The 26,246-nt window shown below is 48.4% G+C and overlaps 1 protein-coding gene across 16 annotated transcripts in view; it reads right to left on the bottom strand.

Moving 5' to 3' along the window:
• The window catches only part of Cacna1d (calcium voltage-gated channel subunit alpha1 D), a 309,902-nt gene that overhangs the window by 36,530 nt on the left and 247,126 nt on the right, over window positions 1-26,246 (bottom strand). For 8 of the 16 annotated variants that reach the window (XR_005975392.1, XR_005975393.1, XM_041662364.1 and 5 more), the window contains 11 exons: window positions 24,006-24,093; window positions 22,855-22,962; window positions 22,720-22,772; window positions 21,249-21,395; window positions 19,447-19,648; window positions 17,389-17,547; window positions 15,803-15,913; window positions 9,746-9,829; window positions 3,567-3,611; window positions 3,033-3,161; window positions 117-182 (listed from right to left, as the gene is read on the bottom strand). Coding sequence is in view for 14 of the 16 variants with exons in the window: in XM_041662364.1 (XP_041518298.1) it covers window positions 117-182; window positions 3,033-3,161; window positions 3,567-3,611; window positions 9,746-9,829; window positions 15,803-15,913; window positions 17,389-17,547; window positions 19,447-19,648; window positions 21,249-21,395; window positions 22,720-22,772; window positions 22,855-22,962; window positions 24,006-24,093 (1,192 nt within the window). In the remaining 2 variants the exon portion in view is untranslated. Of the gene's footprint in view, window positions 1-116; window positions 183-3,032; window positions 3,162-3,566; window positions 3,612-9,745; window positions 9,830-10,265; window positions 10,350-15,802; window positions 15,914-17,388; window positions 17,548-19,446; window positions 19,649-21,248; window positions 21,396-22,719; window positions 22,773-22,854; window positions 22,963-24,005; window positions 24,094-26,246 lie in introns of all 16 variants that reach the window. The other 8 variants (XM_041662363.1, XM_041662368.1, XM_041662375.1 and 5 more) reach the window with 4 other exon arrangements.

Genomic DNA, 26,246 nt, shown 5'->3' with positions numbered 1-26,246 from the left:
TTATCTCCTCAGGAGCCACGGCATTCGGCTGAAAACATCAAGTCCTGTCTTTCTACGCGACCTGGCCTAAGTGCAGACCTGAGGGGTTCTGTGAGGGAAGGGCAGCTGCTACTCACCTGCATGCCAATGACGGCGTAGATGAAGAAGAGCATGGCAATGAGCAGGGCAACATATGGGAGTGCCTGTGAGAGACAAGACCCACATGAGGCTAGCCCCGCGTAAGTGCTTCAGTTCTGGAGACCCCCACACCTGCGCGCCTAGACTTACACAGTGTCACCGGCAGGGTGTGCACTCCAAGCTCAGTATCGCCCTGTGCTAACCTGAACCGTTTTCCATATAGAAACACAGTTCTCAGGGAGTTTGAAGCGTACCCTGCATCCTTCATAAAACCGTAATTGACCAAATCATTCCAAAATATCAGATTCCCCAATTGCTTCAATTTCCTCTGTATCTCGGGTGGGGATTGGGGAGCTGTTGTAGAGGAGTCGAGAAACATCTTTATGCAAAATCACCTTGATTCTGGGTTTTCTTAGAGTAGGAGCATAGGAGTAGAATTACTGAGTCAGAGGGTCAAAAACAATTTCTGAACACAAAACACTTTAAAATGCAGTAGTGAGACATTTTATAAAAATATTTTACATTCAAAGAGATTACAAGTTTTGCTAGACTTCACAGTTAATACATCTTGAGGTCACTTGGTCCTTAATCCTGCTGTATACTCAACCTGCTTAACTTGTCTGTAACAATGAATCGATCATCCTTACTCGCCTCAGATTTCCTGTATAATGAGCTTTTATAACCTAAAATAATCCAAAACTATGAAAAGTTATGTATTCTTCTATGGCCCTGACCAAAAAAGCAGTGTGTGTATATTATAGTAATAAATACTGAAAACAGAAAATAGGTTGAAAACAATCTTATGCAACAAAATCTGCCATAAACATTGGAATCCACACACGGATAAACTTGATGATGGTGCATTTGCAGTATTGAGTGCTCTGGAGTTCGGTGCAAATAACTCATTCTCTTGTAAAACTCTGCTAAAGATTTCTGCAAAATACCCCTCATTTCTTCTGCATGTGATGCTTTCTTGGTTGCTCGATACAGAGCAAAGCCCTTTCTTAGGGAAAGTCAGGCATCAGTCAGTCTTAAGGATGACAAGACAAGGGGACAGATGAGTTATATACAATAGACAGATGACAGACAAGCCAGCCACCACAGCTACAGACAGACTGAAGACAGGGAGAAATGTGGAACTTCAAACATGGGGTCATTCTTGGCCAAATCACAAGGGGATCTGCTGAGCTTTCTTTTCTAACTGCAACTTGGGTATGTTTTGGTGCATCTGAGGCTGTCTTTAAAACGGGCCGCTGAACCAGACATTCGCCCAAAAAGAGCTACCAAGTCAAGGGCTGGGCTCAGGATGAAAAGAAGCTAGCTGAGTGGTAACAAACACAGGCTCTTTTTATTTAAAAGCATCCCAACAAGTCTGTGTGCCTGGCCAGACCTCAGTCCTGTCGCCCATGTTTCCATTGCCACACATGACAAATGCACCCATGTGTATGTATGGTGTGCCTCTAGGCTGCCTGGGCTGCTGGGCTTAATTCCAAGCACATGTGATTCGAGCAGCCCTTTCCCACCTAGGACAGTACATGAGAAAGCGGACAGGCCACCTACAGGCTACTGGCTCTGGGACTTGCAGCCTGGTCCAATGCTACAGCACCATACCAACAGGGAGGCTGATGACTGGCATCCCACAGGGCTAGAATCTCCACAAAAGCTCTTTGCATTTTCTTATGTCTGAGGACTGTGCTAGCATAGTGTTTCAAGGCAAATAACTACCTGGCTTCTTTATCTACTTTTTTTTTTTAATTTAATAATTTCTTCAAGAAACAGGATTGTTTTGCATACACACATTCCATTATTCTAGTAGCCCATCTCAAACAAACAAACAAACAAACAAACACATATTACTAGGAATTTTTAAATGGCTATCTCAAAGGTGGTGAGGGGCAAACTTGAAATCTTTATATAACTTCACTGGTTCACATGAACATTTAAGCCATGAAGGAAACACAGCTAATGAGGCAGAGAAGGAGCATGGCTCACTCTGCAGCATCTATGCATGTGCACGGGTTCCCTACATGGCTGCACCTTTTCCCACAAATCCACATCGATTCCTCGCCTCAGCTGACTCTGGCCAGAAGAGTGGGATGTCTACAGCAGGGCGCCAGAAAGTTCTGTTTAGGAATTGACTAGAATCGAAGGATGGAGTCCTAGGTGTCAAATAAGGCCCAGTGGATACCTAAGTGAACTGAACTCGAATTCTATCAAGCACCCTAAGGTAACCTGGTTTAAGTAGAGAATCCATCTAAGTTAGAGAGAGGCTATGTGATGGTTTGAATGAGAATGATCCACATAAACTCTGTCTCTTGTCTGTCTATCTCAGCCTCTCTCTCAGCCTATAATTTGCAGATTAGATGTGAACTCTCAGCTACTTCTCCAGCACCCATTCCTGTCAGCCTGCTGCCATGCTCCCTACCAAGTGGATCATGGACTCACCCTCTGAACCTGCAAACAAGCCCCAATTAAATGTCTTATTCTATAATTTGCCTTGGTCATGACGTTTCATCATGGCGCTATAACAGTAACTATGACAAGGCGACCAGGCTTTAGGGGATGTGTAGTGCCTTCTCTCTCTCAGACACAACTATTGCTGAACATTCTGGGCAATCAGACATTCCAAAGACTTCCATTTCCTTCTCTCTGGGAACCATAGCAGTTCTGAGTTTCAGGGTCTTCTTTCTGCTCTTGATTCCTACTTGGTTCCTCAGAGGCAGTGCTGTGTGTACCCCACAGTCATCACTGACACTGTGGTTCCTCAGAGGCAGTGCTGTGTGTACCCCACAGTCATCACTGACACCGTGGTTCCTCAGAGGGCTTTGCGGGTCTTCCAGGGCAGATGACAATCCCTGACTTACATACGCCCCCGCCCCCAAGGACAGAAAGGAGAGACCTGGCAGGGCTCTTACCTGAAAGGACTTAATGAAAGTCCACAGCAGCGTCCGGATGCCTTCCCCCCTGCTGAGAAGCTTCACCAGGCGCATCACTCGGAAAAGACGGAAAAAGGTGATGGAGATTCTATTGCTCTCTTCAGAGTTCTGAAGGGTTATCATGGAGAGGTCAAACCCAGTGGAAAGTAGAACATGCAACACTTTGAGAAAACAGCAACAGACGCAGAGGTGACAGAGTAAGAACTGGAGGTGTGTTTCTAGGACCTTTTCACCTCAGAAAGCATGGTAGGAATGGAAATCACATGCTAACAACACAGGGGTTGGGGGGAAAACTGCATCCACACAGCACATGCATGTCCACGTGTTCTACTGTGTTAGAGGAGAACGCTGGGCTGCTCAAGAGTACTGGACACTGATGAGGAATGCAAGCCACTGCAGACACTGTTCTGGAAGGACAATCATGGAGAATACAGAACACCAGTGGAGAACTCAACACGGTCAAATAAACTAAAGGCGAAGGCCCAGCCCCTGGGGACCAGTCACTGATCTTACCCCAGGTGTAGCAGTTGGGAGAGGGACACTGTCACTTTCAGTTGGCTTTAAGAAATCAAAGATTGAAATGCATTAATTAAGGGGGAAGGAAGCAATGGCTCAGGAAACATTACCCCCCTTTCACCAGTGTGTAGTTAATGTCTTTGGTCAACACAGCTGCTCCTTCCCTGAGAAAACATCAGTCCCTCATTCTGGAACTGGACTGGAGATGGGGACAGTCGCTGACAGGAGCAGACACACTACGCTAGTCTAGTTTCCTCCAGGGGGTTGATGTGTCAGGTGACTGACTGGTCAAAGACTGTGGTACAGACCTTAACGGTCTCTAAAGACAGGTTCAGAGACAGCTCTGCTTCTGTGGCTCAGTCAAAGGAGCTGACCTCCTGCAGCAGCCCCCCAAATGCCTCTAGCCATGGGGAAAAGCGTGGCTCTGTCTGTGGTCCCCACACTTCATCACTCCATGCACTCCACTGGATCAGTGTCTCTGCTGAAGGGCTGGAAAGCCTGGTCTGTGTACAGGGCAGAGGCAGGCTTCTCTCCAGCCACCTGCACTGCTTTGCCAGAAGTTCAGCCTGGCCCAGCCAGTCAAGCACAGAGTCTTCAGGACTCTGGAAGGACATCATGAGGCTGGCTTGCCTGAGCCTCAGCAGCTCTGCCTCCCCCAGATCCGACTGTGTGCCTGGTACCCTGGACCTAGCAGCACACCAAGGATTGGTGTTCATTTGTTCTCTCACCCTCACAAGAGGGCTGAGCCCTTCCTCACCACTCTAGTGCTCACTGTAGTACCTTCAGGGAATTGCTTAAGAAAATACAAAGATGCTGGAGGCCAGCCTTCCCCACCAGGAAGCATCTTTAAATAATAATAGCAATAATGAAGGAAGGAGACAGCCTCCTATCTCTCCCGCAACCCCCCCCCCCCATCACTTCCACTGAAGTAGTGGGTCTTCCTGGATAATGGAAAGGCTGTTGGAGGTTCCCAGCCCAGGTTTTCTGTGGCAGCACACAGTAAAACTACACAGGGAGGTAGGTGGGCACGCTGCTTGATGGGTCCTCCCCTGCAGACATGGGGAAGAAAGGCTTGGTTTTTATACTGATTCCTGAGCCCAAAGAGAAGAATTTTATGGACTTAAGAGGTAAATGGATTCGGCTATGTCAGCCATGCCTATAACTCAGCAGAGACTCTGGACCCAGGAACAGGTCCTGATCACCAGAAAGGGCTCGAATCCACCTGGATGGATGCTCAGGACAGGAGCTCTGCCATAGGCATGTCAGAACTTGGGGTCCATCAATTTTGTTTATATCTATTATCGCCTCACCCCAGAAGTAGCGACATATCCTTAAAGAGATGAGCTTTGTGTGTGTGTGTGTGTTTAATTAGACAGGGAGCAGGGTCTCATTATGAAGCTTGGGCTGGCCTCAAACTCTGACTCCCCCTGTCTCTACCCTCGAAGTTCTGGGGTTATAGGTGTGAGCCACTATGCCTAACTTAGATCATGGGGATTTGTGTTATTGTTTGCTTTTTAAGTTAAGACTATAACACACACAGGAATTAGTTTCCCAGTACTCTTGACTCCCACAACGCTCTCCCTAGGGGCTGTGGAGAGGAGGGCCACCTGACCAGGTAGCTGGACAGTGCACATGTGTGTGAGCATCTGTGTAGATCTGTGTGTATGTACACCTCCATTTGTCTATGCTCAGAGGACTGGAGGGGGCAGGGCAGAGCCCTCTACAGCTATGTGACCAAAATCCCCGTCACATATGCGGGATGTACAGCAGCAGAGCCAGCGCTCTTCCTGGCTATCCGTTATCCTTGCTCCTCTGCGTTACTCCATGGCAGGCCATTCATGATCCTCTTTCTTTGGGCTGATAAAAGTTGGCTAAATCGACTTTGGAAATGTGTATCTTTTTAAGTGTATCTGAAAGATGACAATCATCAATCATTAAATTTAAATTCAAACTCCACCTCCTACATACTGGGATCACAGGAGGAAATCACAATATCTAGTCAACTTTTTATTGTTGTTGTTGTTTTTTATGGAGAGGAGAGGAGACAGCATCTGTCAGGAGACAAAGCAGTGGACCATGCAACACAGGAACAAAAGAACAAAGCACTTCAGGCTGCATGCACCCCCAGAATGGCCTGAAACATCATCGCCCCTGCCGCCACACACTGTAGGGCGGGAATAACTGCTATCAGGGAGGATGTATCTGACATCAGTGGGGGAACCATGCAAATTGACACAATGTCTTCCAAACTGGAAGGCCCCTAGGATGGCTTTGCTCCATCTGCAGAGAGGGCAGCTTCTCTGAGCCTGGGCTGCACTCTAAAGCCACCAATGCCCACGTGCTGCCCAAGCTATTTCCTAAATTGATCTGGGTCCTTCTACACTTCAGGAATTTTTAAAGCCACCAAGTTATTCTAATATGCTCTCAGAGTTGAGAATTTTGGTCCTTAGCCCATAGTGATGCTGGGCCAAGTATTCAGCAGAAATCCCACTGCAACAGAGTAGTACAGAGTAGGACCACTAGGAAAGCCCACTTGGGCTGTTACAGCTGAGCAAGCCTTTTGGATCTGATGAGGGATCATAATTTGGATGCAAGAGAATTAAACACCTCTTTCTTCTTTCTAAGGGATACAGGAGGCACATTGGGAACAGAAAGGTAGAGGATGGACAAGGAGCATAAGTTACCTGGTACTATGCTCGACTTTTCAGTCACCCATGGATAACACTAGAGCACCTGAAGCATGGAAAGACTTGCTTTCCACATGCCTTTCTTATCAAGAATGGACTCAAGGACCTGGGCGATCCATGTTCAATAGGATTTCATTGTCACCTAAAGGTTTGGAACGGACAGCTTCAGTAGCTTCTGCTATTGCAAGGTCACGTTCCTCAGCCTGGTCCCCAGCTACCATATGGGGTTGAGAGCCAAACTGTTGTGTCTCATTCTGACAAGAAGCTGAATGAAACAATGGAAACAGTGTCCAAGCTGGGCGCTTGACAAGGCTCTGAGAGTGAGCCCCCGTCGGGTTTTTCTACGTTCTTTGATAAACATAAAGCAGCCAGTTTCTAAGCAAGACCACTCTCTCCCAGTCAACAGTGGGATCAAAAAAGTCTGACTGTCAGCAACACCCATCCCTGGGCCAGAAAAACTGTTGCTTGATTGTTTTAGAACTCAAAGAACAAACAGGCATTGGCGAGAAAGCAAAGTAAGTCTGTTAGTGTCATCCAGCATTTCAGCAGCTTGGTGACAGCACAACCAAAGGTGAAGGGGACAGGTCCAGGAAAGCCATCACACCATGAGCAAACGGGGGGTGGAGCATGGAGGGGACAGAAGGACGGAAAGGACTGGTGAGGATGCAAACAGGACAATGCAAAGGGCCATCAAAAATTTTTGTTGTTGCAAAGACTACAAACAAGCAAGAGTTCTTATTTTCCAGGCCAGATTATTCATTCTGGAAGGCTGTGCTAGCAAATCACAGAGCCAATATGACTTGACCAAACAAGCCTGAGCCCAGGCCCTGGTCAGGGACAAGGACATACGGGAGAAGAAACAGTTAAAATGACCATGGATGATCCTTAGCAAGTCCTGTGACACTCAGCAAAACACCAAAGGTGGGAAGCAGAAATGAAGTATACAGTCTCTAGAAGCATTTTTGCTTAACGACTTCACCGTATATATGATTATATATACTTGCCGCTACAATTTTCTAAAAATAAAACCAACATGAAAATCAATTAGGCAACAGAAAAGGAAAATCAACAGAGTCTGGGGGAGAGAGCATAGCAGATTAAACATCACAAAACATGATGCTAATGACAGCTCAGACCAGCCAACAATGGACCAAGGGTATCCATGCTCAGTTGACTCCCAACGTCAGGACAAGGCCACTGGGGATGTGACATGCGTTGCTCTCCTGGGGAACTGTATGTGTGTGTGGGGGGGGGGGGTGTAGGAATAAACATCCCCATTCTAAAATATCTGTAACAGAGAATAAGAATGTTCTTTTTTAAAAAAAATTGTTGATTTTTTCCAGAACCTAGCTCCAGCCTACAAGTGGTAGATGCCCAGTAAAAATGGTGTTGAAGATGGGATAAACGAGCAGGGAGCATGACCTTTGTATCAAGGGACAGTAGAGGGACACAGATCTCTGTAGGTAACCCAGAGTAGGAAGCTGCCAAGGCCAAGGCTAAGGAGTGTTTGGTCTCAGAATACAGCTAGCCAGGGAAATTTACTGACTGCCAGCAGGTTTGGGAACTGGTAATATTCCCCAATGTGAGTCTTCAACAAGAACTGGACATCATAAAAAGAGGCCTTGCACGGACACGTAACGTAAAGTGCTAATTGGACACTTACACGTGGACCTTCCCCATCCACAGAGACACAGGACCGCCCTGAGACACTGACAGGCAGGGCCAAGCCAGAGTTGAAGAGCAGGGCCAGCACCCAGCCCAGGAAGCAGGTGTTGCCTCTGAGTGTACCAAGTTACACTAGCTAGTCAGCAGGTAGGCAGCATGAGACAGCTGGGTGTCTAGCTAATGAACAAGCTTCAGCTACATCCTGGTACCCAAAAATATTGAGTTTATGACCTCTGGCTCACCGCACCTAAAGTCTGCTAGAATGACGACAGTTTAGGTGTGCTAACATCTGTCATAGGACAGTTTAGGTGTGCTAACATCTGTCACGGGACAGTTTAGGTGTGCTAACATCTGTCATAGGACAGTTTAGGTGTGCTAACATCTGTCATAGGTTGTTTCTGACCCATGGTAAGTTCTTTGAACACAGCATAGATACTTCAAATGCCCTGAGATGATTAAAGCAGTCAGATGTCACGCCACACGGCAATCAAGTTAGGGTCCTGCTGTCCTTTCAGCAACAACTGATTATTTTACACCCAACTGACATTTACATATCATGCATAGAAATTTTATAGCTGCCTACAGAATATGTTTTGTAAAGCTGAATTTACATAAGTCTAGGCTTAAGAAGTTTGGGGTACGTGTACTCAGGCCAGGCCTAGCAAAATGCCATCTTAGTATCTTGGCGTGGCATGGTATGGATTTTGGTGTGAGGGGGCTTACATCATACTCTGGTGGCCATGGTAATGTCTTACAGATTATTTTACACAGTATACAGGAATACTGCATGAATAACAGTGCATCTTCATAACCCATTATTTAATAAGTATTTTCATAAATATTTACACAATTTTATTCCCAGTAGATATACCCACTCTGCTGGACCTATAATTGAGGAAACTGAAGACTGAAGTAGGTCAGGAACTGATAGGGTGGTGGCTGTCCAACCATCCACACTAAAGTCAGCCTTGCTGCACCAGTGGGCATCCAAGAACACCATTGTTCCATTTGGTACAGGCAGTCTGGGTACCAGGATGGACCTGACAATCCTCAGCCCTGCATACATCAGCCAGGCAGAGCTGAGCACTGGGGTGGCAGCAGGCAGCACTGGACTGGCAACACAGAGCAAAAGTCGACACCACACAATGGTACTTGCCCAAGCTCCGCTCACTGCCTTGCGGGACATGCACACTGACATACGTCCTCTAAAGGGCCCTTCGCTGCCTGCCCGTGCTGGGGGTTTGCTCCGCCCAGTATGTATGTGCTCCCTTGTCAAGAAGAAACTGCGTGTAACAAAGAGGGCAGCGGCACTCTCTTGACACACACCGGCAACACTCTTTGAGGACTAAGGGGCACCAGCTAGACTCAGAGCAGACCCAAGGCTAGGAGGAGAGTGGCAGCAACTACCTCAAAGCTAGGCGTGGCTAGAGGGGTCTCTTGTGCCATCACAGAACCATGTGGGCACAAGGCACGCACTACCGACTCCATCCTGTAGCTGCAGACATTGGGATGCAAAGAAGTCAGGAGATCTGTTAAGGTTACCTAGCTAGAGAGTGATGGCACCCGTGAGACTTGAGGACGATCTTTTAAAAGTAACCATTTTACCTCCAAAGTGGCAATCCTGTGCTTTTATCTCCATTTCTTTAGGGGAACGGATGGAGACAGGACAAGGGATGGGAGACTACAAATTGACTTTCGTTGTTCAAAATGAATTAGTGCCTGCAATTTTTATGGGCATGGGGATTCACGGGCAGGCCTTCTAGTCTCTTCTATGCCAGAATTAATGAAAACAATCACGTTAAGGACACAAAGTTTGCTACTTACATTCACTTCAGTAATAGCAATATCAACGACGCTACCAACAACAATTAAGGCATCAAAAGTGTTCCATGCATCAGTGAAATAGTGCTGTTAGGCAAGCATTCAGAAGCCACAGAGGACAGGAAGCACAACAGGAAAAAAGAAGAAAAGGACAGCGTTAACAATATGCCACTCGACTACTTGAAAAATCGCCCCAAGACAAACACATCATCAATACATCACTTTGGATGGATTTTGACAGAGCAGATGGAACAACCAGAGACACCCTATCTTACCTTGCCTACTAGTGCCTGGGGTCAATGGTGCCAGAGTCAGCCCTGCAAAGGTGGCTTGTGTCTGCAGAGGCCTTGGGCTAAGGCTCTACTCTAGAAGGTTCTTTCCCACAGTCTCTGTGAGGAAATGTCTAGTTTCCGATCAAGTATGACTGGGGTCTGTGACTTGTCCAGGTGATGCCACATCAGGGCAGGGAGCAGAATGTGCAGACAGAAGAGAGAGGACGCAGGCCACACAGGTGCATACTTACGTCGGCTTCGCTGAGGGCCACGTCTATAATGCTGCCGATTACGATGAGGGAGTCAAACGTGTTCCAGGCGTCACTAAAATACCCCTGGACAGAGCAGGCAGGGGCAGATGTTTATGAGCACTTATGAAGGGAACATCACACGGATCACATGAGGGGACACATCCGAGTCCCCTCAGCACCCATAGCAACCAGGGAAGGGGTCAGGAAAGCCAAAGGGGAGAAAACAATACTGTCTACTGGTGGAAAGGGGTACAGAGGGGTGGTTGTGCTCCTGCTTGTGTGAGAGAGGGCATGAGTGAGAATGGGCACAGATGTGCACACACATGCGCACACACACATGCGCACATGCACATGTGTGTGCGTGCTCACACACACACACACACACACACACACACACACACACACAAATACTACAGGCATATGGCCCTGGGCAGATAGAGGGTAACCCAGCCCTGCTACCCAGAGTATTCACCCTAAGCCCGCAAGAGCTGAGGGAAGAGTGAGGCTCCTCCACACTTCCAAGAGTCTCCAAGTGGCCTTCCTTTATTTTCCCACTTAAAGTCACTAGGTGGCCAGCCTCCCCCCACCCCCATCCTCACGAGTCCAGCAAAGATAACAAGCCACACAGTGCAGCAGGATTCCCAACGGCTCTTGGCTTACAGGACACAGGGTGATTATATAAAGGTCATAGCTTTTAGGGAGATGGACAAAGAGATACACAGAGCCAGAGAAACTCTGGATTGTGGCGTAAAAACAAGCCAAGACTGGAGGGTCGAGAGGATGCTTCAGGGGTCTCAGATGGCCCATGGTCTCCTTCTACCTTGACTTTCCATCTTCCAGCTTCTGGCTCCCTCAACAATGTCCCTAGCTCTTTCCCTGATACCTCTGCAATTCCCCTGACCTTAATCAGTTCAAATCCACTTCCTCCCTTGAGCTCAGACAGATGCCAGCTCCTTCGTGGAGCTTCCCAGGTCCTTCTGACTATCCACATTCTGTAATAGTGACCACACCTTTCTCAGGCCTTCCAAGGATGAGGAGCACATAGCTTCATCTGCTGTCACCTCCACCAACCCTGTCAGCCCCCAGAGCCTTGTCTCTGTTCTGTACAGGTCTGAGACACATTCATGTTTTTCTCCACAAACTCGTACCCTAGTGTTTCCTGGCTCCCAATTTTCAGGTTCTAGTATCTTGTATCAGTTCTAATGTACCCATGACTTATGAATTTAGATGTAATTCTGTGTGGTTTATGCCTTCGAGGATCTTCACACTTCATGATTAACTGGTGCCTGTTGACTCCCGACACCCCCTAGAAAACCACACTGGACGTGGTGGTTGCATTCTGAACAGAGCTGGAAGCTCCTAGTTACCGGGGCTATACTGTCAAGATTTGTCTATAAGCCACCTTCTAGCTTGAAAAGGGGGAGTATGTTTTAAGGATAAAAATTCAGGTATGAATTCTACAAAGAGGGGTTCAGTATGTGTACAGTGGGTACATTTACAGATGAATTAAGAAAACCAGAGCAGGAGGTATTTTGAAGTGTCAAGGTCCAGAAGCCTGCGATCAAAGGCCAAAGGCAAGGCTAGCAGCAGAAGCCTCTACAGAGGCTCGGCCTTCTGTGGCACTGTGGAAAAGGAGGACATGCTGCCTCCTAACAACTGGAGTGGGGTGGCTTTCTGTTTCCTATAACAGCACCACCATCCATCAACAGGAAGTCATTCACTGTTTCCCTTTGTTACTCTTGACAATGACTCCCCAGACTCAACCTTAGTCACTTCCGATTGACTCTTGGTCTCTCATTTACAGCCATGGTGTCTCTTGCACTTGCCCCTTACTGGCTGGTGCTCAAACAGTTCTCTCAGAAGCTCAAGGAACCGACAAATGGAATTGTCCGGCAGGAAATTCAACAGGCCTATTTGCTTCAAAGTACAGCTCACACTTCCTTAGCTTGCTTCTCATGAACACAGGATTCTCAGCTGGCCAAACAGGGAGAAGACAGTTCCTGTGAGGATGGACTTGTGATGTGAGGCTAGAGGCAGGATAAGGGGCTGGCCCCAGGACACAAGACAGCCTGTTTCCTTCTCAAGGTAGTCCCCTGACAGCAGCCTGGTCACATGGGGCCTCCAACATCAGAGTCCTCTTAAATTATTTATATTGTTGCAAGTTCTTCACCTGGCAACATCACTGCAGACTCTGGGGATGGGCAGGCCCTTCCTTTTTCCTCACTGAATGGCCTGCCGGGTGGAATGCATTCCTCAACCCAACGCTCAGACTACAAGCACTCACAGAGCACCAAAGACTGAGCCCCATTCCCTCACTTCCTGACTGGCCCTGGATCACATGCTCCACTGTTCTCATCTTGCCTGATGGATCTGCCCGCAGCTGTCTGCTCTACCTCACGTGCTCAGCAGCCCTATTGTTTTCACAATGGTCAGCGTTCCCACTCTGGGCCAGTCCAGTCTGGGTATAAGATATTCTTCATGAAGTCTTTTCTGGTACACTGTGGTGGATAAAATCCCTCTGAATCATCAATATAAGGGCCAGCACTCAGGGAATCTTTTATAAATCTGACAGACTAAGAGAATCTTCCACAGTTTCAAAATGGTGCCGGGCCCAAATCCCTACGTTGCAGACTGAAGGTTGACACCCCTCACCTACAACATGGTGTGAGTGACTTGGTACCCAGGCTCTGGCCAGGTGGCTCCAATAGTCCAGGGGAGGCAGAAATGCCAGCCCTCCCTTTCCTCCCACACACTGCTTCCCTGTTTAGCAGCCTCCTAGTTCATGAAATCACTGCCTTGGCAGCATGACTCAGCTCCTCCACCCTTCCTACACTGGAGACACCATGGTTCCTCACACAGGGCCCATCCCCACCTACTCTCCCAGCTGAAGGAGTGACACACTCTTCTATAACTGATTTCTGAAGCCAGGGCTTCTCAGGAGAAGCCAGCAATCAAATTTTCCCTCCCTCCCTCCCTCCCTCCCTTCCTCCCTCCCTCCCTTCCTCCCTCCCTCGCTCCCTCCCTCCCTCCCTCCCTCCCTCCCTTCCATCCTTTCTTCAGCTCTTCCTCCTGCAAAGAACAAGTCAGACAGCCACGTGTAATAGCTTTTATTAGTCAGAAATAGTTCTGTCTCTGGCACTTAAGTTATTGTGCTAGTTGGTTAGGTTTTGTTTTTCTCGGGACAGGGTTTCCTTGCATAGCCCTGGCTGTCCTGGAACTTGCTCTCTAGATCACTAGATAGCCTTAAATTGTCAGTTGGACATAATCTAGACTGGCCTGAGAAGAGAATCTCAATGAGGAATTAACTGGATTGGCTATGCTGGCAAGCCTGTGAGTAATTTTCTTAGCAGAGTTAACTGAAGGGGGAAAGCCTACCCTGGGTGTGTCAGCACCATCTCAAGGGTTGGGTCCTACAGTGTGTAAGTGTGTGGAGGTAGCTGTTGACCTGACCAGCTAGGACAGAGGGACCCTCACCAAGTGCTTGGAAAGAGAACACTCTCACTGGGCTTGCCTCGTGAGCACCAATGAAAAGGATGGGTTTTAAAGGCCAGGTGGGACTTCAGGGGGAGCCCTGTGTCTTGGTGGATCCATTCCCATTGTCTGGCACAAATTAATAGAAACCATCACAGCAACACTGCTCTTCAAGAGCAAGGATGCTGCAGCTGTCGACAAGATTCTCTGGATCACAATTTGAGGTCATCTGGGGCCATGAAAAATGTCTTGCTGGGCAAAACTACAAAGCAGTGCACCTTCTGGTAGAACTCGCCCATTTAAATGCTCTGATCTACAAGCACTGGCTGCAAATTAGCTTCTGTAGCATAAGAGTGTTTCCTATCTGTCCACATGATACTAGACACTTCTCCCAGGCTTGGAGACTCACTGGGCCAAGCAATGTTCTACAAGCCACTGATGCACTAGCCTTAGAGGGTATGTGCTCAGACGCACACTCCCAAATACACATAGGCACACATGTATGCACACAAGTAAACATACACTCTCACACGCTCACATGCTGTGGGGTGTGCGTGTTCTCCAACTGTAGAGCTCAATCACCGGGCACAGGAAGCCATGGCACAGAGTTGCTGGGAAATGTCCCATGGGATTGTTCCATGCACATTTCTCAAGAACTTCCCATGTTCTGACTCTGCAACCTTTCCCATCAGTTCAGACAAATATTGTTCAAAGAAGTATAGGCAAAAGAGAAGCAAACCAAAGTCCCCGAGGAGGTTCTGATGAACTTGGAAAAGGAGGGAATGTTTATGTAGGTAGGTATGGACAAGTCACAGTACGTAACATCGCGCCATGCGTAAGGTGCCAAATTTGACCCCACTGCAATCACCCCAATTAATCACTTACAAATGTCCTTTCTTTTTGGTCCACAATGATCCGATTAAAGATTACCTAAGAATTACTTCAAATTGAAGAAAGGAACAGGCTAGAATTCAAATTCTGTATAACTGTAGAGTACACAAACCCAACCCTTTTTGAAGCTATACTGTAGTTATCGGATGCCTCTAGACAGAGTACAAACACCTAGGCACCAGGCTTTGTCAATCTCTCTTCTGAGAGTCAGGGTCTATGCTAGGAAGGAGAACCCCGCCCCCCATGGCAGCTCAGCTCAGCTCTTCAGTCTAAGCCTTTAGAGGGAAGGAACATTGTTGCTTGGGGATGGTGGCAATGGTGTAGTGGGGGCATGAGCAGTCTCCAGCATGGGGCTACATGCCAGGCACCCTTGAAACGCTGAATGTAATAAACGCTTACTGTCCACAATAGCCTCCAACAACTGGACTATGAGTCTCCTGATAGAACAGAGGAGGAGAGAGGGGCGTGGGGCAGTGAAGGAACTTGTGATGGGCTGAGGATGGATTTCAGGTGTTTCACAATTGTGACCTTTGATGCTGAGCTACATGGCTTGTGATGCCACAGCTTCTGGGCTTTGTGGGACTGAACTGACTCCCCCCGAAAGGAGGCACAATGGAGTCACTCCTTCAGTGTGGTGTAACACAGTTCACGCTCATTTCTCATAAACAAGAGGACTTTTCTAACTCCAATAAACAGAGATGCTGTAGCAATGAGAGGTAGCGGAGCTTTCCATAGAAGGTAAAAAGGAAGCTGGAGGTCAGCAACAAATAAAAACTGCCTTCGTGCTAGCAATCTCGGAGTGAAATCAGGGTCAGAGTCTTTCTGATGACTATCGGACACTCCCCCAGTGCTCAGATAATGGGCTACATTCTCCTAAGCCAGCACGACATGCTAGTCAAAAACAGAAAAACCAGGGTTTTCAGTGATAATCAGCCTACAAATTCCCAGTTCTCTCCTCTCTTTTTCTCAGAATTGTTTTCAAAAGGTTTTGTTTCTGCACATTTATTTTCCCATGTGTATAAGATGTCCTGATCAGATTTTAATGTTCTCAGGTGGTCACCCACTTAGTCACCAGAGCAGTTTAGCGTAATTTGGCAGCACAAGGGTAAAAGGAAGCAGGTCCTTCTCTGGGGTAATTCAACAACAACCTCTGCAAAGCGGATTCAGCAATTTACCTTGGGCTTAAACGCGATGACTTTCAGAACCATCTCAACAGTGAACACCCCCGTGAAGACCATGTTCAGAATGTCCATGGCATCGTTGAACATCTTGGACTGCTCGTAGTGCTGTGGATGAAGGCAGAGCTGTCAGCATTTCGGGACCTTACGTCCTTGCCAAGTAGGTCCCCTGCCATCTGCATCCTGGGGGCACTTCCCACCCTCCAGTATAGCATCTTCTCCGGGCAATTCAACCCCATACTGCAAGGGCATATGGTGAACGTCCACAAAACACAGGGTGGGTGTCCACAACACGGTGAGGGTGACTGGACGATGGAGGCAATAACATGCCCATTCTTTCAGTTCAAGGTAAGGGGGAGTCACCCTTTCTCTGTTGGGAATGACGCTCAGGTCCTTGACTAACACACTATAGATACCACCGAAATGTCTATGGATAAAGGTAGAATTGGATTAGTGATAAATCATATACTATTTAGGTTTATGTCTTATTAAAGGTGGTATTACCCGGGCTTTACGCCTTCCCCTAGATCAACATCAGATCTTATCATTTTTAACTTTAAGAACGTGTGTGAAAATGTGTGTTTGACTATAGACCTGTCTTCTGCAAAGAACCAAGAGTTTGGTTTGCTTAAGTTCTTTAGGCCTGGGCAGAATCTGGTTGTAGAGCTTGGTTCGTGCCCCCTGATCCAGTGTCCTATCTATCAGACAGCACTGTTGAAGATTCACTGTCAACACTGTTCTGCAATGTGACTTGGTCAGGGTCAGCAAGAAATTACTGTAATTCAGGTCAATATTAAAAAAAAAACTACAAAATCTTGCACTATCACACTGGGAGCCCCCGAAGACAGAAATGTAACTTGGGTTTTCCTTTCTACACTGAAAGCCGCTGTGACAGGTGCAGACCAAAGTGTCAGACATGGGGCGAAGGGGCTGGAGAGTGGCTCAAAGGTTAAAGGCACTTGGTCTTACAGAGGGCCTGGGCTCAGTTCCCAGCACCCACATGATGCTCACAATCATCCATAGCTCCAGTTTCAGGGGATTCAACCCCCTCTTCTGACTTCTTTAGGTACCAGGCACAAGCATGGTGCACATACATACATGGCAGCAAAACACTCATACATGTGAAATTCACTTTAAAAAACCTAACACTAATTTCAAGGCGCCAGACTTGACTAATTCAGCAGAATCTTTTGGCCTGAGGTGGGCGTAGAAGACTTCCCACATCACTCATGCCATGGCCTGAGGTGAGATTCTCAGTGCCACCAGCTGGTAAGGACAGAAACCAGGACAGAAGCTGTGGCATCAGGGCTTTGGTACTCAGTCACTCTTGGGTCTCACGATCCACACTGATCGCCACACACAGGCTCCACGGAAGCACTACCCACAACTCCGTCACCCAGATAGACCCAAACATAAAAGTGACCTCATGAGTCTACCACGAGAACAGTCCGGAAGAATGAAACTCTGACCACACTAGAGTCAACCCCCTTCTCAAGGGAGGTGGTGATGCTACCCTTGGGATCTGGGGTACAGGGCTGCGTGGCACACCGAGACTTGGTCCCCGCAGTGGCCTCCATTTTTACCTGCATGGCCAGGCAGAGCGTGTTGAGCATTATGAGGACGAACATCATGTATTCGAAGGGCGAGGAGTTCACCACATACCAGAACTTGTACTGGTAGGGATTTTTGGGGATGTATCTCCTTAAAGGGCGTGCTTTCAAGGCATATTCAACACACTGACGCTGCAAAGGTAGAAAAGGACAAACATGGGGGTTTCAGAGCTTCCAGGGAAGGAGCATACAGTGGTCATCAGCCTAAAGAGCTCACTCTGGCCCTCAAGGAAATGACCACAAACAACAGCGAGTCTCTGGGAGGATCTAGACTTTGCCTTGTGGTAACTTCGGAAGCAGGTGGAGCAGCCACTGTGCTGGCTCAGATTTGCAGACACAGCTTCTCCTGAGCTCTGCAGCGTCTCTGACTAGAGGTCGGGGTGGAGGGCTTGGACCAAGCCTTGTCAGGGTCTTTCCTGGCCAGCAGGTGGTGATGCAAAGTCTGCCTGTGTTGTCCCCCACAAGAGGAAGTCAGTTAATGACAGGCATGGAATCTTCCAGAAGCCCAGAGGCTGAGTTTACTTCCTGAGGCGGGATGCTCTCCAGATCCTCTACCAGATCCATAGAAGATGCCTGTCTAGTCTTAATGGGGTGGGAACTTACCATGCTCACCTCAGCATCTCCAGAGAATGGTTAGAGTAATCTAAGGTTGGCTCTAAACACCCACTGGTCTTTTACTTGCTCTGGGACAGACACTAGTTCCTTTTTGGAGCAAGCTGAGAGGGATCCTCCAGTTGACCTCCCGGCTTGCTCCTGCCTCCACCCTTCCCTCCACCCCTTCCTCCACTGCCCTACCCCTCACCTTCAGCTTCATTCCAGACACAACAGGCTTCAGACAAGTTCTCTGTTTGGAATTAGTATTACTCTGACTAGGGACACCAGAGTGAAGCCTATATGGGACTTTAGGTTGCACATACATGTAACCTCCGCTCTGCATGGCTTACCTAGCCTCGTCTTCACCCATCTTCCATGGGTAAGCAAAGAAATGAGCCAAATTCTCCCAGTTTATCACTGGTAGGGGTTACAAGGACACTGTGACACGGCAAAGTTCTTCCACAAAACAAGACAGCATGCCCTTACACGTGGTTACAGCTGCCACCTCGGCAGGGATACCTCATATACCATGGCCACCCTTGCAGGAAGCCTGCACTGCCAGATCATTCTTGCTCACCAAGTCACCATAAAAGACAGAAGACAGAGGAAAACCCTCGGAACAGACTTGCAAACTCATATGCTAATGGTTCAAAAGAACATGTGTGGGGTAACTCCTTCATGGCTTCATAAATAATCTCTACAGGAGCAGAGATGAGCCTAACGTCACTGAGCAGGTGCAGGCAGAGCAGGGCCGGAGCGCAGGCTCCTGGGTTCCTTGCTTTACCACGCAGCCAGAGTCAAGGCTCCTACTTCTACCACGTCAGCCAAGACGGGGAGGAGACGACAACGCCAGCAAAGCCACGGTCCTCACACTTCCTACTGAATGACAGCATATTTTGACCGAAGACAACTGTGGTCCCCAGAAGACCTCTGGGAATATTCTGGCTCCCTATTGGAAGAAGAGGATGCCAGTGCTTTGGGTGGGCGGAGGCCACTGCTCCTTGCTCTACAGCTGTGCCCTGGAAACACAGGTGAGAAGAATCAGCCCACAACAGCACAAAGGTGGAGAAAGTCTCAGCCAGCAGATACCAAAGAGCCTCTCTGTGGGGACTGTGTGAGTCTGAGTGGCTTCTGGCTCAGGGTCACAGTGCCATGTGAGAGTGGCAATACTATACCATCACTGGTCAGTCACGGCCGTGGGCTGTGGCTTCAGTCCTCTCTGCCTCCTCACCACAAGCTTGGGGATTGGTTTCCCCAGTCACACTCTCTTCTGTGTCTGGTGACTAACTCTGCAGAGACTCAACATGACTGCGGGTGTGGTCTGAACGGGACCTGAGCTGGGGCGAACCCTCTCCTCTGTGTAGCAAACGCCACCGAACGAGGAGGTGTTCTGCTCTTGCTTGAGGGGCAGAAACACGAACAGCGTGTGACTTTAACCTGATTTTTGTCGAGCTCACAGTTCTTATACTCCTTCTCTCCCTGCTCCTGGAAGGTGACGATGACAAAGCCCACGAAGATGTTCATCATGAAGAAGGCAACAATGATGATGTAGATGATGAAGAAGATGGAGATCTCCACACGGTAGTTGTAGACGGGACCAACATTCTCTCCATTTGAGTCAATAGCTTTATACAGCAACCTGGAGAATAGGAAAACTGGGTGAGAACCTGCCGACCCCACAGTCCAAGAAGCCCAGCCCACTGCCCCACAAGAGGCTCCCAGAATTCCTCTGCACAGTCGTGGGGGATGGGACACCAAAGCCTCTGAACACAGCCTGGTCATGGGGCCATCTTAAGCCTTGGGCCCAGATAGCTAGTATTTAGGTGAGGGGTTACCCAGATATCATCGTTCAGAGACTATCTGGAGAACTGAAAAATCAAACAGATTTTACAGTCAACAATGCAGCCTTCTATTAACAGATAAGAGAAAAAGAACATCACACCGCCATATGGAAGGCACTGATAATTACGTGTGCACTGACAGACACCCAGTACCCAAACAGGATTTCTCAAGTTAAGGGGCATTCAAATATCAGACAGAACTCTTAAGAAGGACATTACCATAAACCTCCCCAACTTCAGCCAACCTACTCTAATGCAGTCAGTCCTTCTCAACCCTGCCCCATGTGCACTTCCCGGCCCTCTCTTTTTATCTCTACCTCTTTCTAGAAGGGCAGATGTTACTGCTATCCCCTTCCTATCAATGGCCAAGAAGCAGCCAAGTGCCACAGTCATAGTTCTCAGGCACAGAGTCCCCAGCTGGGCTCAGGTACTTGTAGCTCCAAGCCCCAGGCTAGATCACATCCCATCAGCTGCCCCAATAGTTCACGAGGGCACAGTGTCCCAAACCTGGCATCACCACAGTGCCTGGCTCTTACTCTACACCTTTTCTCCTAGATCAGCAAGTAAGCGAGTGCTACTCAGCTGTCCACTGAAGCTGAAGCTTCTGAGAATGTCAGTCACAGTCACCCTAGAGTCCTGGCAACCAGCAGGGACCAGCCTGGGCACTCTCCTCCTGAAGCTCCTGTGTGCATGGTACATCTGAAGGGAGCCAACAGAGTGCCAGAGACCCCCTCTGCCTTTTATTGTCTTCCTTCTTTATGTTCTGGTATATTAACTAGTCCAGACCCCAGCCATTCATCTGGACCCTATTCTATACTAGGCATGATTATGTGACATTTCTATTAACTCTAGGCTCTGAGGGAGGAACAGTGCCATGGTCATGTGATTTCCTCCACGTTGCCCAATGCAGTATGTTGCATGGAGTTGATATTAAGGCATAATTTAAGAATGAGTGTTTTAAGCACCCTCATGAAAGAAACGGCATGGTGGTCTGCTCCATGCCTGGCACACCTTAGTGTTAAATATGGATCACAATGAGTGAGAGAATGACAGTTTGGATGCTGTCAGATACTCTCGAAGAACACCAGAAGGGCACTTGCCAACAGCAGTTTATACAGCAAATGCCTCTCAGGACTTCCTTAACCACACCCAGAGATGCTGCCCCAGGCCTTCGCGACTGAAGCCAGAAGTAAGATGCAGACGTTTAACACCTGCCTGTTCAGATGGAGGAGCCACGATGAGCAAGAAATGATGCATGGTTGCCCAAAGCTAGTCACGGGTAAGCTTGCTAGCGGTGAAGAGCAAAAGTAGAACCCCTCTTTTGGAAAGATGACAGCCCAGAGTGCCCAAGGAGCAGGCAGGGGCCTCATGTGGAGACTGGATATCCTTTGTACTTACGCAGGCCAGCCCTCGAAAGTCGAGACAGTGAAGAGTGCCATCATGGCCGAAAGGACATTATCAAAATTGAAATCACTGTTCTGCCAGATCCTCTCACGGACCACGGGACTGTCGACATCCCCATCCTTATAAAGAATGAAAAGCCCCCTAGAGAAGAAAGGAGTTGGAGTGGCCTTAGCTTCACATATGACAGCATTGGGTCAGAACATTGTATGCAGCCTCAGCCAGGCCACACACCCGAGCACAGCCCAGATGGAGTTTCTCCTTTGCCCCTCCACGTTTAGTCTGCTCTATACTTCAGGTAACTCGCCGGTAACAACTAGGGGAAAGTGCACTCTCTGGGGCAGGAGTGGCTGGAGATCCAGGGTGCCCCTGTTAGCAGTCAGACATGACCCAACAGTCAATGCTTCTCACATAAGAGAGTCTAGAAATACTGTACTTGAACCAATACTTTGGCCACAAAGTATTGAGAAGCAAGCCAATGTATACACTTATACACATTTTAGTTTCAACAAATCTCATCCCTCTCATACCATTGATATCTTCAATCTTCTTTCCAAAAGAATTCTGTAATCAATGTCACACACCACTTCTTACAGAACTGTGCTTGTGGGAGGAAGCCACAAGGTAAAGCCTACTGCTGTTACTTCACAGCGACAGGCAGCTGGGGGAGGGGCCCACAACAGGACACAATGGCTGCATTGATCAGCTTGGTGAGGGGGCGGTGCTCTGCATCCCTCAGTCCAGGCCAACAGCATCTCTGGAGCCATATGTTGTCATAGGAAAATTATATCTGATGTCCCATGGTCACATCAATTGTTCAAGGAAACCCGAGCCAATGCATACAGGGACACAGATTTTCTGTAGTCTTAAGCTCTGGGCAGTGTATGCATGGACTGAGAATATTCTGTATTTACTGAACATCTTAGAGTATAACATGTGAACATTTCTTGCTGTTTCTCCAATGCTGGCCATTGTGAACAGAAATATGTCCAAAATATGGGCAACAGGAATAGGAGCAAAGACGTCTTCCAAGCTTGTAGAACAGGGTAGCCCACTCCTGAACACTGGGAACCGAGCTGCAAGTCTGGCTTGGGAGAACACCATCCAAAGTCCACTCGGATAGCAGGGAAGACACTGGTGACCCCTGGTCACTGCTATTTCAGGATTTCTTCCCCCAGTTTATAAGATCTATACTGAACAGCTAGAGCCATCTACTCATTTTTTGGGGTGATAAAAATGTTTTAAACCTTAAGAGAGGTGCTGGCTCTCAAACGTGACTACACTGTAATTTCACGTCACTTGAATTGCGCCAGGACTCGGGAACAGAAACAAAGTAAAAGATCACCATCCTGGCAGGCATGAGCAGAGTAGGCAGGCCTCTCGTTCCCGGACCCAAACCCCTGAAGTGCTAACGTGAGTGACTCTATTCCTTCCTCCGGCTTCCCCAGCCTGCCCTCGGGATACCCACCTGCATTCTTCTGGGTTACTTTTGGCCTCGTCTGTGCAGCGGTAGAATTTCCCCTAAATACAAAGCAGACGGAGAGTCAATGGAGGGCTCTTCTTATAGAAACCAATCCCAGCCCCAGGTGAAGGGTCCCCCTACCTTGAACAACTGGACCCCAATGCATGCAAACATGAACTGGAGCAAGGTGGTGACAATCATGATGTTGCCGATGGTTCTGATGGCCACAAAGACACACTGGACAACGTGCTAGGGAGAGAGAACAAAGAGAGTACGGAAGGCTGCTACCCCTCCTTCCTGTTTTAGTCATAAGTCAACGCCAGGCGGCTTCTACGCCTGGGTGCCTCCCGATATGAGTATCTAACTGTTCCTGGCTGCCCACTGATGAGTATTGTCAATACAATGTGTGCTTTTATTTTTATTAAATTTTTATTACATTTAGTTATTATATGTATGTACATGCATGTGTGTATGTGGAAGACAACAGGTATGAGCTGGTTCTCTCCTTGTTCAGTTCCAGGAACTGAACTCAGTCATCAGGCTTGGTGCCTTAACCCACTGAGTCAATGCCTGGTCCAAGCACACTTTTTATGTGCCTTTTCTTGGGTTTCCTCCAAAGAAGTTGGTTTAACTGAAAGAAACACATACCTGCACGTAGGTACACAAGACGCCTATCCCCGAAAGACCTCACAGAGGCGTCAACCCTTTAGCCTACTGTATAACCCATAGGAGAATGATGTACAACTTAAAATAAACATGGAGAGATGCTATTGATAAAGGAGTAACAATTATTGTAATTGCAATGACCAATATCTCCCATTAATAAAATGAAAGTAATTTTGCTGTGTGGTTGTATGTGGATCCATGTCCCCATGTGCATGCCTGTTCATGGAAGACAGTAGAAAAGGACAGAGCATGTCCTGCTGTATCAGCCTCCACTTTACCTTCTTGAGACAGGGTCTTTCATGGAACTCAGAGCTACGACAGCCACCAGGAAGCCCCTTGCTGTCTCAGCCACTGCACACGCAGCACTGGGGTTACAAGAGTGTGAGAGTATGCATGGCTTTTTAATAGATCTGGGGATCTGAACTCAGGTCCTAGTGCTTGAGCAGCAAGTGCTCCTACCTGCTGAGCCAGATTTTGTTTTCACAATGACAGCACTAGGCAGAGGCAGCTTTTTTGGTGGAAAGGCCCCACTTTTGAGCCTCAGCTCATCATCTCCAGACTAGAACAGTTAGTAACTGTAGGCATCCCCAACCCACGCTAGCCTCACTCAAGAGAGGGGTTAATACCTTAAGTCCTTTTGCTCTGTTGATTGCTCTGAGGGGCCTCAAGACCCTCAGGACCCTGAGAATCTTCACAACGGAGATGGCGCTGGATCTGAGGGAGGACAGAGGTAAAGGTAAGAAAGCAAACAGCACGTCGCAGGGCAGGATGGGAGCCTGGACATCAGTGACATCATGTGGCCATCTCTTTAATGACATTACATAACCATGTGGAGTTGAGCTGGTCTCTCTTCAGGACTTCAGTCAGTCCTGCTCCTTTCTGCCACCAAGCAGGCCTCCTGCCTCCTGCTCCTGAGGGAGCTCAGGGGCCCTGACAGTGGCCCCACATCAGGCACACAGCTTGTCTTCACAGAGGCATTTAGGAACTGACCTCATTATTTTGATGTAAACACTAGTCTCCTGACATTTAGATTTCAGTGTTTAAGTTTGGGGACCTATGCTAGGGCATTAAATCTGGTAGGAGAGATGGGCAGCACCCACTAAGCAGTGCAAATCCCAGGGTCGGGGGTAAACGATGTTCTCCTCCAAAAAAGGGAAGGAGGGCATGACCTTAGGGGCAGCTGGGAAGGCCTCACAGTGAGGTTGCATCAGGTGGCAGGAAGAGCCTCATCAGTTGTATGGGAACAGGTCGTGGTGAGGCCCAGACAGCCTGTTAACATGAGGGGAACAACAGGTAGTGAGTGGTGAGGCCCAGACAGCCTGTTAGCATGAGGGGAACAACAGGTAGTGGTGAGGCCCAGACAGCTTGAGAGTTAGCATGAGGGGAGCAGGTAGTAGTGAGACCCAGACAGCCTGAGAGTTAGCATGAGGGGAACACGTCGTGGTGAGGCCCAGATAGTCTGAGAGTTAGTATGAGGGGAACAGGTCATGGTGAGGCCCAGATAACCTGAGAGTTAGTGTGAGGGGAACAGGTAGTGGTGAGGCCCAGACAGCCTGAGAGTTGGCATGAGAGGAACAACAGGTAGTGGTGAGGCCCAGACAGCCTGAGAGTTGGCATGAGAGGAACAACAGGTAGTGGTGAGGCCCAGACAGCCTGAGAGCATGAGGGCTTTGATCTGTTGCGGGCTGTTTGAGTTAATCAGTTGGGTGTGGCTGCAGCACCGGCTAGGGAGGAAGTGTGCAAGAGGAAAAGCTGGGAAGAGCAGGGACAGCTTGAGTGTTGGTGAGAACTGTGAAAGGATTAGATCGAAGGTTCAGCTGGGAAATGAATCGAGAACTTCTTCCCCAGGCAGCAGCTGCAGCGACAAGGATGACCATTCTAGGCCGGAATCCTTGGTTCTTGTTAGGGCCAAAGTGGACCTCAAAATAGCAGTGCTGCTGACAATGTCCTCACTGACAGCCTGGGCTCAGCTCACGCTGTACGCTGACCAGCTAAGCAGAAGGAAACTTAAGTTAACTAAACTTAGGTTAACTTGGGAAACATAACCTAAACTTAGCATTCCTCAAAAGTTGGGTTTCTATTTGCCAAGAAAAGCCATTACTTCCTTTATCTGCCCCAATGGTCAACTACCTCGTGCAGAGGGTTCCTGGTTAACCCAAACAGCCTGCAGCAGACCAAGCCCCACCGGCTAATTCTCAGGCCGTTCTGGCCGACACCCCTTCTCCTGCCACTACCTATTCTCAGAAAACTGACAAGGCTGGCTCTTCCTTCCAGTCACTGTTCTCTGCCCCACCCCAGAGGCAGCCCAGCCATTGATGCTCAAATAAACCGTCCTTCTTCCCACAGAGTGGTCTAGATCAGAGCTTTCACTGTGCCTTGCTCATAGTCCTCTCCAGTTCCCTTTAGCTATGGGACTTATTATGTGCATGTGTGCTCACACTGGGGTACTAGCAAGCAGGGCCAGAGCAGAGATTGCTCATAGGCCAGCAGGATGCTTAAGTGAGGTCGCAGAAGCTGCAACCACGGTTGATGGCCCCCGGGACTGCATAGGGTAAAAAGGCAGTGCTCAGCCCCACCAGAAACTCTTAGCTGCCCCCAAAGGTTATCGCAGCTATGTATCCTGCAAACACAGGAAGTGGAAGGGGTCCCAAGAGCTCGCCAAGGCCAAGTTCTTCTTGCACTGAAAGAAAACTGCCACCCAGAGAGGAGACTCCCGAGTTTCGGACCAGGCCTGAGGAGAACCCAGTTGGCTCTCTCCTAGTCGAGGTGTTTTTCATCTGCTGATGCAAGCCAGTTTCACAGAAACAATAAACTCAACCTAGCAGTAGGTACAAGACAAACAGACACAGAAGGAGACAGAAGTAGGA

This window comes from Microtus oregoni, unplaced genomic scaffold (genome assembly GCF_018167655.1).
Source record: "Microtus oregoni isolate MIOR12 unplaced genomic scaffold, Mior012 000013F_ref0000133, whole genome shotgun sequence".
NCBI lineage: Eukaryota > Metazoa > Chordata > Mammalia > Rodentia > Cricetidae > Microtus > Microtus oregoni.
This window is presented reverse-complemented; position numbering and strand designations above follow the sequence as displayed.